The 18,567-nt window shown below is 44.8% G+C and overlaps 1 protein-coding gene across 13 annotated transcripts in view; it reads right to left on the minus strand.

Moving 5' to 3' along the window:
- TMEM164 (transmembrane protein 164) overlaps positions 1 to 18,567 on the minus strand; it is a 162,178-nt gene that overhangs the window by 127,790 nt on the left and 15,821 nt on the right. The window contains exon 1 of one of the 13 annotated variants that reach the window (XM_081808430.1): positions 17,351 to 17,553. The exons of 11 other annotated variants lie outside the window; for them this stretch is intronic. Coding sequence is in view for 1 of the 2 variants with exons in the window: in XM_081808424.1 (XP_081664550.1) it covers positions 13,852 to 13,905 (54 nt within the window). In the remaining variant the exon portion in view is untranslated. Of the gene's footprint in view, positions 1 to 13,851; positions 14,357 to 17,350; positions 17,554 to 18,567 lie in introns of those variants that run through there. One more of the 13 variants, XM_081808424.1, reaches the window with a different exon arrangement.

The following is an 18,567-nucleotide window of genomic DNA, read 5'->3' on the forward strand; positions in this document are numbered from 1 at the left end:
AAAAAAAAAAGGAACATACCCACTTGTTTCGTGAAAAGGAAGTTGTAGCCTAAAAATTAGGCAGACTTGCTTGAAGCAAACCCGACACATTAAAATCAAGATTTAACAACCAAGAAATCTGAAGGCTATAATTCACATTACCAAAGGATTTTTTTTTCCCCTAAGAGGCTCTCAATGGAATTCCTTACGTTTGCTTGCTGCCCCTCTGGACTTAAAAGTAGGATTTTAACATATAGATTTGTACCACAAGCAATCTTTCAAGAGTACATTTCTTCTCATTATTACAAAAGAAATTCTGGTCCCGGTAGTACAGAAAATCAAAATCTAGACTCACAGAATCCCAAGAACATGACTCTGCTAAGTAAAGTCTAGTTAGTGTTCTAAGGGAGATGATAGCATTTAACTGATTTCCACTGTTATTTCTGAAGATTAAGAGATCAACTTGAAAGCTTTCCTTAAAGCCAGGCCAACAGAGCATCCCAAGGTGGGGCAACCAGGACACCCCAACTCAAAAACAATATCCCCCACCCACCACCCCATCAACTGCAGAAAGTAGAGGTCATTTTCCCTGAACCTGACTCTCAAAAGGGCCAAGAGGAGGCACGGTCATCAACCACACCCCATCCAGGCTCTCAGGGCAGAAACCTTTCAGACTGGTGGCAATTACCTCAGGTTTCCTCAGCAAAGGTGGCTCTAGAGTTTTCCTCAGTCATCCAGTACCTAGGGGCCCTCTTTCTGTCAAGAAAATCTTTCTTATTAAATCTGTCATACCCAATGCTTCCCATTCTGAGGATATGTAGCTCCAGGAAGGCAAAAGCAAGCATCCTGAGGAATGAGGGGAAAAAGGACACTGGGTCAATGGGCTTGACCTTGAAGTCATTACAAACATAATAACAACTACCTCTTACTGAGTCCTTACTAGGTCCCAGGAACTGTACTCTACAGACCCTCTCTAATTCTTACAACCACCATGCAAGGGGAGCATCCTTACTCCCATTTTATGGACAGATAAACTGAACTTCAAAGACGTCAGGAAACTCACCCAAACTCCAAGACCTAACAACTGGCAGAACCCAAAGTTGAATCCACTAGGGTCTGATCCTAACGTCTAGCAGAATTACTAGCAGATAGTATGCGCTCAGTAAGGACATGCTGCAAGAATCCACACTCCTGACCCTTCAACTATACCACCTCCGTGATTGGGAAAGAAACCATAAGAGGTCGTTTATTTTTGCAGAAATCTGAAGTGTGCAGCTCCAGGTCGCTTTTTTCTTTGAAATCTCCCCCTTACCGCCCACGGCAACTTAAGACAAGAAGTGTTCAGTTTCCTCCCATGGGGCAACGCGGCAGGGAGGAACAGGAGAGGGAAGAGCTATTCACTCCCTCTAGCTGTGTCTCAAGAGCGGGAGGTGCGGGGGAGGCCCACACAGGGCCACCTGCTCTCTCAGCAACTGGCCCGTCAATTTGAGTGAAGTGGAGGGGGCACTCCGTTCTCAAGTGCAGAGCCCTGCTGGCACATGGAGATGGGACAGTCAAGGCCCTGCCCCAGTCAGTGCTTTTGGAAGACTTCCTTCTAGGTAGGACTTAAGCAGAACCTGTGTTTTCCCAAAAAGGAGGTTGCTTCTGAGCTGGGCTGTCTCCCTGAGCCAAGCTGGACCCAGAGGATGGGCATCCAGGCAGGGTGGACGATGGGCACAGCTGCATTCACTGGGCGCACTGGAGAGGGTGAGCAGAGGGACGGTCCCTTCGATGACGTCTTTCTTTTTCTTAAAAATGAGCCCAGGGGCAGATCTGTAGAACAGTGACAGCTAATTATTAAGCCCACGTCCTAAAGGGTCACGCCAGGGCTATGGAAATATAAGCAAGGTAACAAGTAAGGAGCAGACAGAACAAAGAAACATAACTGGTTGACATAAGTGAAAATGAAAAACATTAGCAATTTACAACGGGCCCTTCAAGAAAGCAGACAAGGGAGGACGGAATGGCTGGGCTCCCAGGTTGTTTCTGAAAGATCGGAGAGCCCTTCAAGGCGCCAGGGCCACAGAGGGCAATCCTGCCCCTGGCGAAGCAGCGGTGACCCTGGCCTGCCTCCCCTCAGGACAGCCATTCCCTCCCACCTCCCAACAACAAGCCCGCGGCGCTCCTTGCTGGTGTGTATCTGAGCCACAGGAAGGCACACAATAACTGGAAGCTAATGCGAAAATAAATCACTTGTGTTTTCTGATGTGGCTGGGTTTGATGGAGTTGGTGAATCACTCCTGTCCAATAAAGGAGGGGCCAACAACTCACATCCTCTCCCAGCAGCCTGCCCGCCCCCGGCAGAGCTGACCTTGCGACACCACCCTCATCTGTCACTCCCCGTCTCATGAATGTTTAATGGCTCCATATTACCGACCGTATCAAGTCCAAACGTTTGCTCCTGGCATTCCAGCTTGTCACGCTCTGCCTCCAAACCTACCAATCTAGCGCTATCTCCCTCCCACTGGAGGTAGTTGCCACTGTGAGCCAAACTCACAGCTTCCCCTCTTCTCCAGGGTTCTACCAGGATCTGGGATGCCTCTTCAGACGTCCAGGCAGCCACGAACTCAACATTACTGCAGATTACTACAAATCCCAAGCTCTTAGCCATAAAAGAGACCGTACCTTTAAATATTCTACACGATCCTGCACTGTCCAATATGGTAGCCACTACTACACGTGGCTATTTCCATTTCAAGTATTTGAAATTAAATAAATGAAAAAAAAAAATCAGTCCTTCGGTTACAATAAGCACATATCAAGTGCACAGTCACTACACAAGGCTAGTGGCTATCATATCGGAAAACGCAACCATGAAACATTTCCATCATCACAGACACTTCTAACTATACTATATATGCAAGAGAGGAGTAGCCTGATGTGTGCTAAAACTCTTGTGTGTCAGGGGCGCCTGGGTGGCTCAGTCGTTAAGTGTCTGCCTTCAGCTCGGGTCATGAGCCCAGGGTCCTGGGATCAAGCCCCGCAGGGAGTCTGCTTCTCCTTCTCCCTCTGCCTGCCGCTCCCCCTGCTTGTGCACGCTCGTGCTCTCTGTCAAATAAATAAATAATATCTTTAAAAAAATAAAGATAAAATTGTTGTGTATCATCACTTGGAAAACTTGAGGACCCACATTTCACAAAAAGGAGTGCACAGGACTTAGGGATACAGCCCTTCCGAGGTAACCAGAAAAGCATTCTTATCTGCAATTCCCAACTAGTTCTGTAAACACTGCAGGTGATTGCAAGATCGCTCTTTTCATTTTTGTTCCAAAAAGTCACATGCAGCAGATTATCAGGAACCTCTCAACAAAGTACTAGCAGATTAGTCAGGCCCCTAGATACTAAGCTCTCTGCTAGGTTCTGGGAACCAATACAAATAACATGGCCCAGTCCCTGCTCTGGGGAGAAAGCCCATACACAGAAAACTGCAGGAGGCAGGAAGTTATATAAAGGTCCTAAGAAGTACTATGGGGAGCAAAGAGAGCAAATGAGTAAGAAGAACGAGAGAGGAGTGCATGGACAGGGAGATGAATTCAGATCTGGATCGGGCCCTAAAGGATGAGTACAATTTTGATGCAGGAGCTCAGGGGATGAAAGGGAAAACTGCATTAGCAAGAGGGGGAGTGCGTTAGGGCCCAAGGTGTGTTTACAGACAAGCGAGCCAAAGAAGAAATGTGGCAGCTCATCCACCATCACTTGAAATTTTTCCAACCTAATAATCAAAGAATTACATATTAATTTAGATGCCATTTTGAAAAAGACTTGGCTTTTGTGAGAGTTATCTGTTGGCAAGGATGAGGTAGAACAGAGTGTCTTCTGCACTGTGGTGGGAATATAAATGGGCACTACCTTTTTGAAAAGCCAAAATTAAGCTCCTTAAAAGCATTCAGACCCCTGACCTGATCATTCCACTTCAAGGAAAATGGTGTACAAAATTATCTGAAATACAAAGATTTATGCACAAGGCAGTTTTTTTGCAACATCATTTATAATTGAGAAAATCATAGGAAATGATTAGGTAAATTATGACCTAGTTATAGGATGAAGTATTATATAGCCATTAAGAATTATGCTTCTGACAAGTTTGGGACGCCTGGGTGGCTCAGTCGGTTGGGCATCTGACTTCGGCTCAGGTCATGATCTCAGGGTCCTGGGATCGAGCCTGGGATAGAGTCGGGATAGAGTCGGGCTCCTCGCTCAGCAGGGAGTCTGCTTGTCCCTCTCCCCCCTCCCCTGCGCATACAGTCTCTGTCTCTCTCTCTCTCAGATAAATAAATAAAATCTTAAAAAAAAAGAATTATGCTTCTGACAAGTTTTAAATGACATGGAAAATGTTACAGGAATGTTAAGTGAAAAAAAATCTGGGCACAAAACTGGTAGTATAGAATACATAGTCACAACCATGTAAAACAATATGAATAAAAGGAGAAAAATAAGCAAAAATGTTCACATTTTGGTAGCAAGATTACAAGTGACTTTTATTCCCTATACCAGGGTTCGGCAAACAATGCCCCACACACCAAATCTCAGTGATTTGTCTATAAAGTTTTACTGGAAAATACGCACATTCAATTCCATGTTGCCATTGCCCATGGCTGATTTTGTGCTACAAAAGGCAGAGTTGAGTAGTTGTGACAGACACAAAAATATTTCCTATCTGGCCCTTTACAGAAAAAAGTTGGGCGCCTGGGTGGCTCAGATGGTTAAGCGTCTGCCTTCGGCTCAGGTCATGATCCCAGGGTCCTGGGATCGAGTCCCGTATCGGGCTCTCTGCTCCTTGGGAGCCTGCTTCTCCCTCTGCCTCTCTCTCTCTCTGTCTCTCATGAATAAATAAATAAAATCTTAAAAAAAAAAAAAAAAAGAAAAAAGTTGCCAACCCTTCTACTTTCCAAATTTGCCATAATGAGTATGTGTTACTTTGGCAATCTTTTTTCTAAAATGCCTATTTCCGCACCGCGAAGGGCCACAAGGAGCAGGCGAACAACGTCACATTTTATCTTGTAACTGGAAGCACTAGAAGTTTCTGAGGGTGGAACATGATCTGACATGATGCCCACTAGTAAAACACAGAACATCAAATCTTTTAAAAGGTTGGAATTTAAACAGCATGCCAGGCAGAGTCTGTGATTCATCAACAGCTGTGATTCTGGGCCACTCCTCATTTAAAGGGGAAGGTTAACTTAAGATTTGGCTTGTTATTGTTTTCCAACTTCCTTCTCTTACTAAGCCCTATGAAATGGCCGCCTCCCTGTCATAATGACCAATCAAATTGTTCCCTCCAAAGAAAGGGGGAGGCCATATGCAAATCTGTGACTTTTGCCTGGAGAGACCTTTGAAGGTTTAGGGCGGTATTCCTGGCTTCTTGAAGTCAGTCCTCCATTTTCCAAGCTTTTTCCTTTCTCCTACTTTTCTTTCCTGTTCTAAAAGGACACGGGAAGATAGATGTGACAATGCGTAAAGGGGAAGGAGGGACGGAGAAAGGCGCAAAAAGAAAAGAATAGGAAATGTCTGAAGTTTCCATCTCAAGAGCCCTCAAGGAGCCCCTAGGATCTACCCACCCATAGAACCTGGTCAAGACCCTAAAACCTGCTTCTAAGGAATAGGAGCTAACAGGAAGTCTCTACACTCACAGGCTTTCTGCGGGTTCTCTATGCCTTGACCACCTGCCCCACTCCGACTTCCCTGGACGCATTGCAAATAATCCTTTCATACAAACTATTGTTTACTCATTCTCTCAGGCATGAACACAGTGAAAGCATGGAAAAAGTCTTAAGAGTAGTTTCCTTTCAAATAAACACACTCCCAATCACCAGGATGATTAATCATCTACAGAATGAAAAACTCCAAACTACCGTAATTTCAGGTCTGGATGGAATAAAACCAAAGGAAATAGGTCTCAGGATGTGGTGTTGTTTTTTGTTTTTTTAAAGATTTTATTTATTTATTTGAGAAAGAGAGAATGAGAGAGAGAGAGAGCGAGCACATGAGGGGGGGGGAGGGAAGAGGGAGAAGCAGACTCCCTGCTGAGCAGGGAGCCTGATGCGGGACTCGATCCCGGGACTCCAGGATCATGACTTGAGCCGAAGGCAGTCGCTTACCAACTGAGCCACCCAGGCGCCCCAGGATGTGGTGTTTGTTGTTGTTTTATTTTTAATTTTAAATACATGACATTTTGGGGGATTGCAGCAAATTAACGCTGTGAATTTCATTTGCGGCACCTCTGAAAACAGAACCATTCACATGTAAATCCGCTAGCTGGTTTTCAAAAATCTATTTATATTGTGTGTTACTGGTTCAGGAGAGAGGAGATACGAAACACACCGAGGTGCTCAATTATTTAACAGATCATCCTTAACATTTTATATTTTAACATATACCCACCGCCAACAATTGTTCTCACGAGCTTTCTGAAACATTAAGCTGCACTGCTCTCCTTCTTCTAAATCAAATATAAGTAATTTGTTGTCATAGCAATGCTTCATCCCACTCCAAAATAGTTCAATACAGGCTTTGTTTCAGCAGGCAACTATCTATCTACCAAAAATTGGTCATTATCTTCTCTCTTCTTGACAAATGCCTTATTAAATTTAGCTGCCTGCTTTTACAGTTCTCAGGAGGCTGCATTTCTGTGGCATTTTCTCGCACCTGGACGGGAAAGGCGCTCACAGAACTGCCTGGAAGCATATTACAGTTAAGTAGCTGGGTGACAGCCAATCTCACTAGTCATGATGACAACGATCCTTTGCATTATTACCCAGCTTTACAGTTTAGAGAGTGTTGTCACCCACTTCATTGTATTGTGATGCTTCCACGTTTCTTCAATTCCTGACATCAGGTGGGTAATTTCACTGTGCGTGCGCATCAGCAGGAAACTACGCTTGTTCTCGGTCTTTCTTCTCGAAGCTTGAGTTCTGCTTTTCTACCCCACTGATGTGGTACACAGTAAGATAATGAGGGCAATTAAAGAAGCTTTTGGAAATGTCAGTGGATACCATTTTGTCAGTTCCTGTGCAAAGGCCCCCTGAGAGATATTTATTAGCTGTTCTAACAAACACCCAAGCCCACACGCCAGAGCCAGGACCAATATTAACGCTAATCTCAGATTTGTAGGGCACGTTAGAGTTTACAGAGCAATGTCACAAAGAGGATCTATTTTGGACTGTACCTCTTCTCTACCCATCCCCTCAACACATATAAACACAGCTGGATCTTATTCCAGCGCTTACAAAAATTTATCCATTTTTAAAATAAAGGTGAATCACTGGTGTTTCCAAATCCAGTTCCTTCCAGCCTTGACCTTTATTTCATGCAGCCATATTCTGTGGAATCTAGACCTCCGCCCTCGCATCCCCCCCCACCATCCCCCCCATCATTAGATTGGAATTTCTTTTCCACTACGCTCTTGTGAGAAAAGCAAATTTGAAGAATCAGAAGGTAGGGAGGGGAGATTCTTTGACATGAGCCAAGGTCTTTAAAAAGAAAGAGAAGGAGGGTGGGAAGATGGACTCCCAGAAACTTTCACTTTTTAAAATACATTCCTGTATTTTTTTTAAGTTTTTACATTTATGATCACGTGTTACTTCTGTATTTCAAAAAAAAAAAAATACAAGCTTGTTTTCAAAAATGAAGAGGAGGAAAAGAGCAGCATAGTTGCATTTAAATGAAAGGACAGCCAGAAACAGGGGGTCCTAAATGGCTCACCTGCTCCCCCTTCTTTGAAATTCTCTGGGAGGGAAGGAGGCCCTAGTGGAGAAGGACCAGTTCAGAGTGCTCAGTTAGGAAATGGAATCAGAATCAGGGGTTGCCCTAACAGAACCATGTAGGCTCCAGAGCTGCAGCTGAAAAGTTCCATTCCCACCCAAATGTGACCAAATGTAATTTGTGCCTCTGTATGACTTCCAGCTCCATGTAGTCTGATTCCCTTCGAAAATCTAATAAAAGGTGTAGTCGTTGCCATCATTCCTGTTGCTTGGTCCTTGTGAGCACTTGTCTCCCACAGACTTTATTTTTTTTTCCTCCTGCAGAATGAGCAGAGGAGCTGATGAATTATTTAGAACCGCTATGCAACTATTATTTCAATTCCTGCACACCTCACCTCTGTCAGGTGGAAGGGAAAGGAGGACTACCCACATAATTACAGGCACTGAGCCTAAAAAAGGCAGAGAGGTAACGGGATTTGGGCCAGGTCCCACAGAAAATGCTAGGCAGTAGGAAGAAAAATGCCTAAGGGTCTGAAACCTGTCTGACCAGCCAACTGTAATGCCTATAAAGCCCAAGAGAAAGCAAGCTCTCCTTCCCAACCTCTTGCCCAACCCAAAAGGAATAAGGCTTTCAAAACTGTTTTAATGATGACAAAGGCCCTTGGCACTAGAGGGTATGAGAGTGTTAATTTTGTTTGGCAAAGTCAAATGGCTTTAAGAATTTAATTCTATAACTGGGAAGGTGCAATTCTGATTTTAAATGTGTTTCTTCCCTGGAGCTCAAAATCCAATTTACCAGCCCACCTAGAGGGATGCTTTTGCTTTCACCAAGTCATCCTTATTAATCTATCTACAGTCTAAGTTGCAATGGGAACCCCTATATTGAACATTTGATCAATGGATGTAACAAAGAAATGTAAAAAGTAACCTACTACACCTAATAACCTAGCTTCAAAAAATACAAAGTAATGCTGATAGTACTAAAGGAAGAAATAGATAAATTCACCTTTATGGTGGGAAATTTTAACAACTCTCCCAACCACTGACAGAGGAAGCAGACCAAAAAAAAAAAAAAAAGGGGGGGGGGTGAGGCTGTCCAAGAGCAGCAAAATTAACAAGGTTGATCTAGCGGACATTGGCCTCATGCCAGGCCACAAGGCAAGTCTCAACAAATTTCAAAGAAACAGACCACGCAGACTACATTCTCTGATCACAGTATTATTAAGATAGGAATCAACACACCAAACATTTCTAAACAAATGCTTAGGAAAAAAATTGTTTTAGTCCTTCTGAACACCATGGGTTAAGAAATCACATTGAAAATTATGAAATACTTAGAAACCGATCAACGTAACAAAATACTACGTATTGAAATTTGTGGGATCTAGCTGAAGCAGTAGGGATCACAAAATTATTAGCCTTTCATACTTACAGTCAAATAAGAAAGTCTGAAAATAAATTAGCTAAGCATCCAACTTCAGTTAGAAAAAGAGCAGGAGATAAAAACTCAAAGACAATATGAAGGACAAAACAATTCTAAAAATGAGCAAAAATGAACAAAATAGAAGACTAATGTACTACAGAGAGGATTAACAAAGCCCAAATTACTTCCTATAAAAGATAAATAAAACGTAAAAGCTTCCGGTGAGATTGATCTTTTGAAAAATAAGTCAGTCAGTCAGAGAAAGACAAATACCATGTGATTTCCCTCATGTAGAATTTAAGAAACAAAACAAATGGACAAAGAAAAAAAGAGACAGAAAACCAGACTCTTAACTATAGAGAATACACTGATGGTTGCCAGATGGGAGATGGGGGCGGGGGGTGGGGGGAGGAAGAAATAGGTGAAGGGGATTAAGAGTACACATATGTGGAGTGCCTGGGTGGTGCAGTTGCTTAAGCGTGTGACTCTTGGTTTTGGCTCAGATCATGATCTCAGGGTCGTGGGATTGAGCCCCACATTGGGCTCCGTGCTCAGAGCGCAGCCTGCTTGAGTTTCTGTCCCTCTGTCCACTGCCCCCCACCCTCCCCCGCTCTCTCTCTCGATAAATAAATCTTTAAAAAAAAAAAAAAAGAGTACACGTATGTGATGAGCACTGAGTAACGTATAGAATTGTTGAATCACTACATTGTACAGCTGGAACTATTATAAAACTATACGTTAATTATACTGGAATTAAAAAATAAATACAACTTTTTAAAAAGTTAGTAATATTATGAATGGAACAGGGATATCTTTTTAATATCTGCAGTTTCTACAGTTAAGAGGCTTTTATTAATAATTTTAAACCAATTGATTTGAAAAATGTAGACACGATGGTTACTATGTGCATAGAAAAACAAACCACCAACACTAACTAAAGAAGAAATGGAATACTTGAAAATTCCTATTGTCATGAGAAGAACTGAATCAGTAGTCCACAATCTTCCCACAAAGAAGACATCAAAGCCCAGATAGTTCTACTGGCAAGTTCTAGCAAGCATTCAAGAAACGAGTAACTCCAATCTCAAACGAACTATTCCAAAGTTGAGAAAGAGAGAAAGCACTACCCAATCCTTTTTATGAAGCTAGCATAAACTTAATACCAAAACCTGATGAGGACAATATAAAAAAGGAAAACGAGAGCCAGACTGATTCACATAGTTGTAAAAACATCAAAGCAAATACTAGCAACCCACATTCAGGAGCAAAAAACTTAATATATCATGACCACGGTGATTTGATTCCAGAAATGCGAAGCTGGTTTAATGAATCAATCGGTGTAATTTGCTACATTGAAAGATTAAAGAACAAAAGTCATCTCAATAGATGAAGAAAAAAGCCTTTGATAAAATGCAACATCCACTCATGACTAAACAAATGTAACAACTTAGCAAACTCAGAATAGAAAGGAACATCTATAGTCTGATAAAGGAGACACCAACAAAAAAATCTACAGCAAACATCATACTTAATGGGGAAACACCGAAAGCGTATCCTTTAGCACAGGGATCAATATAAGAGCACCCACCATTGCCACTTCTATTAAACATTATACTAAAGGCCTTAACCAGAACAGTAAGGCAAAAGAAAGATATTTTGAAAAAGACAATGGCTGCAAAGAAAGAGACAAGGGTCTCACTATTTGTGGATTATGATTACCAACATAGAGAACCCAAAAGAATCCTCAGATAAATTAATGACCATTAATTTAAAGGCATTTGGCAAGGTTGCTATACACAAAAATAATGAACAAAAATCCACTGCATTCCTAGACACCAGCAGCTGACGATTACAACATGGAAGTTAAAAAAAGAAAGAAAAATGACTACAGCCTGTTCAGAGTAGTTGGTGAGGCCCCTGGGTCTGGTGTCTAAATCCAGCTCCACCACGAGCTGTGTGACCTTGGGCAAGCTATTCAGTTGTTCTGTACCCTACCTGTTAGAATTCTAGAGAGGATTAAATGAGTCAATACATGTAAGGCACTTAGACGAGCCCGGCACAAAGGCAGCGCTAAATAAATGCAAGCTGATATTATTAATGTGAAGAAGTAGTTAATAGGCCTATTACCAAGAGCTCAAAGCTTCTAACTATTGGACTCCAAGCCATCTCAGAGGTAAAATGTCAGGGAGCCCCCTGTCACAGGAGCGAATGACACTCACCCACGTTTTCCCTAAGGCTGGGCACTGAATTCCCGAACTCCCACACCCAACGCACAGCTCATTACCCACACACCCTGCGGTCTACAAGGCAATCAGCAGAAGCACATGCCCTTTCTCTGGAGGCTTCTGCCCCAATCTTACCGACTCTTTCACTGGCAGCACAAGTCAACAACTTCAGGCTTCCTGTGAGGACGCAATCCAGAGTTCTTGATGGCCACTTTCATCATCAAAAGAAAAAGGCAAACCTCAGCCTCTTAGTTCAGACTAATGCCAGAAAGCCTTTGTGAGGTTTTAAGAAGAAAAGCTTTTGGCTACCGGCTCCATTTCTTGGGGGGAAGGAGGAAGACAGAACCAAATATTTTGAACACCTACTATGTACCACACACTTTTCTCCGGGCTTCACAAGTAAGAACTCATTTAATTTTCTCCATAACCTGGTGAGGTAGATGGAATTCTTAGCCCCATGTTATTAGTGAGAAACAGGGTGACAGGGATGTGACTTACTAAAAGGCACAGAGCTCATGAGTGATAGAAATCAGCTTCAAACCCAGATCTGTCTGACTCCAAAGCCCTCTGCCAAGCTCGAAGAAAAGAAAGAACAGAAACTAATTCCTGAAATGGATGAAGGAAGTGGCACTGCGTATATGAAGCTATGGATTTCGATTCTCCTTCTGAAAACAGAGGCCAAAATTAGAATGGGAGTGCAAACAATCATCATGAGGAGAGAAGGCTGAAAAATCAACAAACCAGCAGGGTATCCGAGTGTTTGTGATGTCGCTGGGATGACACGCTGATGCCATTTCATGGCATGACTGAGCAATATTTTAAAAACCCACAGAAAGACTGCCATTTTGCCAAACCTGTTTCTGAAAGCCAGGATATTATGGCTGGAACATATACCCCATACGCGCTGACCCAGACCCGGGTGCAAAGAAGGTAAAATCAGTAAAATCGGTTTTTTTTTTTTTTTTTTAAGATTTTATTTATTTATTTGAGACAGAGAGAATGAGAGAGAGAGCACATGAGAGGGGGGAGGGTCTGAGGGAGAAGCAGGCTCCCCACCGAGCAGGGAGCCCGATGCGGGACTCGATCCAGGGACTCCAGGATCATGACCTGAGCCGAAGGCAGTCGCTCAACCAACTGAGCCACCCAGGCGCCCAGTAAAATCGGTTTTGAATGCCACCGGGCCGTTAGCTCCTTCCGAATGGCAACCCTGCTGGGCTAACGTACTTGACTGCCCACAAGTGATGAGCATCCCAAGCGCTTTAACCTGGGGCCAGGAAGAGCAAGGCTCATGTATGTGCAGCTCTGACCACGCACCAAGCACCACCACCATCATAGCCCACCTGTCAGGACTTCCCCCGTCTGTCCCCAGGTAAACGAGTTTGTTCCTCCTAATGGTGGCTCCTCATCCGTACAGACGGAAGGGGTTGGCTCTGGGGGCAGCCTTTCAGAGTCCTGCCTGAGCCAAGTGGATACACACACCATCCCAAATAAGGGTCTCCAGGTTCGAGAACACACTCACACCACACTCCCCAAAAAGAACATAAAAATATTTTTAAGATCAAAGCTACCATTCCAACTATGGCATCACCTAGGCCTTATAGATTATTAACCTTAGGGGCGCCTGGGGTGGCTCAGTCGGTTAAGCGTCTGCCTTCGGCTCAGGTCATGATCCCAGGATCCCGGGATGGAGCCCCACATCAGGCTCCCTGCTCAGCAGGGAGTCTGCTTCCCCCTCTGCCCTCTACTGCTCCCTCTGCTTATGCTCTCTCTCTCAAATAAATAAAATCTTAAAAAAAAAAAAAAGATTAACCTTAAGTGTTCTTGACTACAAGGTGGTTTTTTTTAACAACAAAACAGATAAAAGGTAAATTGCACTAGACCTAGTTATTGTCTATCTGCTTTTAAACTCTGAAGGGAGATAGGGTTGCATACAACCTGTTATTTAGATTGCTTCTTTCCTAGAAACCACTCTCTTCCAAAGCCCTCTTGCAAAATAGAACACAAATTCTAGTAATTCTAACAGAGCAATAAAATATGAGCATCCTATACTTAAGTGCCCTATTACCATTCAGTCTTCATTTGATCTTCAGAAATACTCTGAGAGGCTACAAGGCCTGAAATTAAATAATAACCACTATAAGAAAGCTAGTACTTTTTAATGTGGGTAACTGAAACTATTTCTTCATAAATTCCCAAGGCAACACAGAACTAATGTGTTACTGCCTAAGCATGGCAAAGCCTTATGAGGTTAATTGATCCATCCAGGAAGCTCCTGGGAGCATCACTCGATTCTCCCCACTTTTGCATTTCTCTCCATGATGTATTTTGTCCTTCATTCAGTTCTCTGATTTCTCCAGTCTGCCAGGAAGTGAGAAATGAACCAAAGTGTCACGAAATGTCAGAGCTGGAAGGGAGCTCAGGTATCTGGTCCAACCCTCTGTTTAACAGATGCGGAGAATGAATTCGACAGAAGGGAAGTCACTTACCTGATGTGGCAGGTGTCCTGACACAGTGTGCCCGACAGTGGAACAGAACTGCATGCAGGACTCTTCTCACTAGTTAGTTCTTAAATGGGTTTGCAGAAAATTGGCAGATCATTCTTCATCAATACACACACACACACACCTGGTAACCTCTTTAAATGATAGGCTCTCTTACCCTACTAGTTAACACCAGCTTGGGCGTCAGCCAGACCTAGGTGTCCACACCAGCTTGGGCACTTTCTAGCTGTGTTACCTCAGGTACGTCACTTGACTTCTCTGAATCTTATTATCCTCACCCATAACATAGGTGTGCCAGTAAGAACATCAATCACACAGGGTACCTGGCCCGTCGTAAGTGTCCAATAAATATTAGTTGTGACTATTACTATAGCCTGGCCCACGGGACGGCCCTAATCCTGTGAGTGCTGGGAGAGGGTGCTGGGAAGAGCAACCCAGTATCTCTCTATGTTGAATTACCTACCCCTGACTTTTCAGAGAAGGCCCCAGACTTGGAAGTGAATTTCTGATTTGGAAACGGATGGGGAACAGGGCTAAAAGAACCAGCCTGATGTTGGCACCACTGGGAGCCCACCCCACTGCACTGATTCTCAGGTGCACACATCAAACCATGCACCTCCTACCCCTCAGGTACATTTCACAACCGGTTTACCTTAAAAAGAACAACAGAGGGACACCTGGGTGGCTCAGTCGGTTAAGCATCTGCCTTCGGCTCAGGTCATGATCCCGAGTCCCGCATCAGGCTCCTTGCTCAGCGGGGAGCCTGCTTCTCCCTCTGCCTGCCACTCCCCCTGCTTGTGCTCTCTCTCTCTCTCTCTCCCCCTGACAAATGAATAAATAAAATCTTAAAAAAAAAGAACTGAGGCAGAAAAGTCATAAACACACTAAGTTTGGGAAAACCCCCTAGAAAGAGTAGAAAAGTGCCATAATTAGACACGGGGCCCAGGGTGGGAGGGGAGGGCTTAGATACAGTCATAGAGTCACTGGCTGTTTCAGTAAAGGGAAAATTGGCCATCTTTAGGCTTCTTGAGCCTGAGCTAGAATTCCAGGGGTAACCGGTGCTGGCCCTCCCCAGGCAAGGTTTTAGGAAAGACTCAATGTAAGAGCCCTCACCCCCCTCGACTATAAGGAAGCCTTGGAAGCATAAAGCACAAAATGGAAATCCCATTCAAGTTTGCACATGGGCCATTAGGTTCCCTTGTCCTTCAAACGATGCGCAGAACAGTGTAATAGGACCACGGAGGGAGGCGGCCATTCCCGAGCAGCGTGACCTTGGGCAAGTAGCTTCCCGCGCTGGGTTTCTTTCCCTAGCTGCAAAATGGAGGGCTTGAACTACAGGCATTCCGAAGGGCCTCCAGCATTTTCCTGCTCACCGTTCTGCACCAATCCTGCCACCTAAAAATGCAGTAATTAAGACTATAAATGAGCCTTGATAATAAGCTCCCTGGGGAGCAGAAACCGTATCGGCTATTCCTTGCGTATCTCACAGTCCCCGATATCATGCGAGGCCCAGAGTAATTGCATAATAAATGGTGAGTGATACCAGTTCGCTGTAAAGTGCCTGGCATAGCAAAGCTTCTCCCATGCCGGGCAGCGCTCCTCCAGCCTCTCTCCCACCAGACTTTTCAAAGAGGTCAGATTTTCCCATTCCTGGGCTTTTAACAAAAAGAAGCATTGCGTAAGAAAACAAAGCTCCTTGTGACTTCACGTGACAATGATTAAACACCTAGGTGCCAGGCGCCCTGCTCTATACTGGAAAAGGGGAAGGCCGGGGCCTCGGGGCTGGCGCTCGTCCTACAAGCTGTATGAGTCAGGGCGAGGCAATTAACCCAGCCCACTGTGAGGTCCGGTAAGTACAGCAGCTATTACCAAGGAACTCCTGAATCTTAGGGCGGCCAGCGATCTCTCCCCAGCAGGCTAGCAACTATGCAATGGGATGAGCACTTTACTAGCGATCACCCACTTCAGCCTCGGAATGCATTGCATCCGGCCATCCACGCTAGCCGTGCCACCCCGGGGTTGCCCGTCGGGATCACTTGAAGAGCTTTTTAAAAAAGGCTGATGCCCAGGCCCCCGCCCAGACAATTATATAAGAATGGGGTGGAGGGAGCAGGCGCTGGAATTTTTCGAACACTTCCTTAGTGACTATATGGCCTAAGTGACTTCCTTAGTGACTGGATGGACTCCTGGTCTCCCTCCACCTTCTCCGCGTCCACTTCTAGCCCCCAACCCAGTGACAGGTCCAGCAGATAGCTAACTCCGAGGCCTGCAAGGGGCCCCAGAATTCTACCTCCCTCACTCGCCAGACTGTTCTCTGAGCCATAAGAGAACTCAGTCAACGTGGCAACATTTCTGGCAACCAAAACTTAACCGAAAGGAGGCTTTCTTGATCAACCCTCAGTCAGAGAAGGCAATTAGCTTGTCCAGTCCATGCCCCAACCATTCCGTTTACTGGAGGCTTATTGGCCTGAGATCTCATCCTTTTTTTTTTTTTTTTTGGAAGCTTCTCTACTCCTCTGATACTTAATTTGTCCCTTCTCGACTGCCCTACTCCCTGCCCCAAACTGATGCTTCTCACTCCCTCTGCAGCTCAGCGCCCAGTCTCTCCCAGACCCCACTCCCACCTCCACCCCCACCCCTGCCCCATTCTCTCCCTCTCCCTCTCCCTCTTGCCCATCTCTCTCTCCTTCCCCACCACCCCCCCCACCATGTGGTGGGGTTTGCTTTTTTAATTCCTTCTTAATCAGCCTCTGCCTACTCTCTGCCACTTCACCACTATTCTTTTCCTCTCCTTCCTCCCCCTTTCAGCTGAACCTCCTGGCAATGGAGTAGCTGCCACCTTCCAGGGGTCGGTCATCTCTCCGTGCCCCCTGCCTCGCTCGCCCCAGCCCCACAGGCAGCAAGGCTTCTGCGGGCACGGCCTCCCAAACACATGATGTCTTCCACGTTGCCAAATCTTCTCTCGTGAGCTGGCTTCCTTCATCCACTGGACCTCTTCTAGTGAAACGGTTCTCCTAGGCTGCCGGTCATCTCCTTTCTTTCTTTAAAAAGTCTTTTTTTTTTTTTTTCCTTAACTGCACAAGAAATTTGTACTTGCATTGAATCCACACGACACAAATGTATTAAGTAAAAAGTGAGAGTACACCCCTTTCCCTAATCACTCAGGAGTAAGCACCATTCGATGCCCTACCGACTGAGTCAGCCAGATGCCCCTACAACTTATTTTGTTTTTTTTAATTTTTAACAATATATCATGTACATCTTTCAAAGTGAACGCAGAGGTTGGGCCTCCCTTTTAAAAGCTGCGCAATACTCCACTGGCCAGTTTTGCCATTCTGCAACGGGTGGGCTGATTCCCAACATTCTCTATTTATCAACACTGATGCCATAAACGTCCTTGTATGCGACGCCTCCCACTCCAACATTTCTAGGTGACTATTTAGAAGTGGGTGGGTGGCTGGCCACAGGACCAGCCTGTACTCACCAATTCCAACTGCCCTTTCTCAAGGCCTCCCGGGTCTCCCCCTCTTGGCGTCACATGGCACAGGGGACCTGCTCCTGCTGCCTGAAACTCCTTCCACTTCCTGGATGACTCCTTCGCCGAGTCTTCTCTCTGCCCCACAAAGCAGGCAGTCCACGGAATACTTCTCTTCCTTCTCTTCCCTGACTGGCACGACGTTCTCAGTCTTCTCTTTTATCTCCTCCAGACAGCTTCCTAAATCGACATTTCTAGCCCTAACCACAACTCAACTGCCTGCTGGCCATTCCAACCTCGAGGTCTCAAGCCTCGGAAACTGAACAAGTCCCAGAATGAACTCATGACCCTTTTCCTCTAAGCCTCAGTTCCCTCATCTGAAAAACGCAGGGATTTTTTTCCAAATTAGGAGTCTAGTAGGCACTAGATGCTGTGGGGGATAGAGCAATTCATAAAAACACAGGCTTTGCATTCAGGGAACATACACTCTAAGGAACGGGAAGATACATAAACAATTATGTAATACAAGGCAGAATTACATGCTAAAATAGACAAAAGCGGCTAAATCTGGGGTGGAGGCTTGAAGAGAGCTTCACAAGAGGCAGAATTTGGGCTGAGCCTTGAATGAGGACTAGCATTTCAACAGGAAGAGAAAAGAGAATATTTCTGGCTGAGGGTATGGCATGAACAGAGTATAAACTCAGAGAGGCACACACGGGAAAAGAATGTACTAGAGGATAAGGTTGGAGAGAAAGACCACAGGAGAGCCTGAATCCTATCATCATAAGGAGTTCAGGCTTTCTCTAAAGAGTTTATCTATTTGCCAGCCCTAGTCTATGTGCCAACTCCAAACGATTGACAGTCACTGCCTAAAATGCTATGCTAAAAAGGATGTGGGACCTACGTGGCGACTCACTGGGAAAGCATGCCTATGAATGATTGGCAAAGGCAGCTCAGGGCACCATTAGGAATATGCATAAGACGTAAGGTAATAGGGAGCTCTCGAAGGCTTTTGAGCAATGGAGTGCCATGACCCAGCATGTGCGTTACCTGTATCATTCCGGCAGCAGTGTAAAGGACAAACAGCAGGAATCAGTCGGGAGGCTGCCATAATAAGCCAGATGGCGATGGTGATGGTGATGAACAACCGAATGAATTAGGGCAGAGGAATCAAAGAAGGAAGAGACAGATGGAAGAGATGATGAAAGACAGAACCAAGATCACTC

This window comes from Leptonychotes weddellii, chromosome X, assembly GCF_054177405.1.
Source record: "Leptonychotes weddellii isolate Sample4059 chromosome X, ASM5417740v2, whole genome shotgun sequence".
In the NCBI taxonomy this organism is placed as follows: Eukaryota; Metazoa; Chordata; class Mammalia; order Carnivora; family Phocidae; genus Leptonychotes; species Leptonychotes weddellii.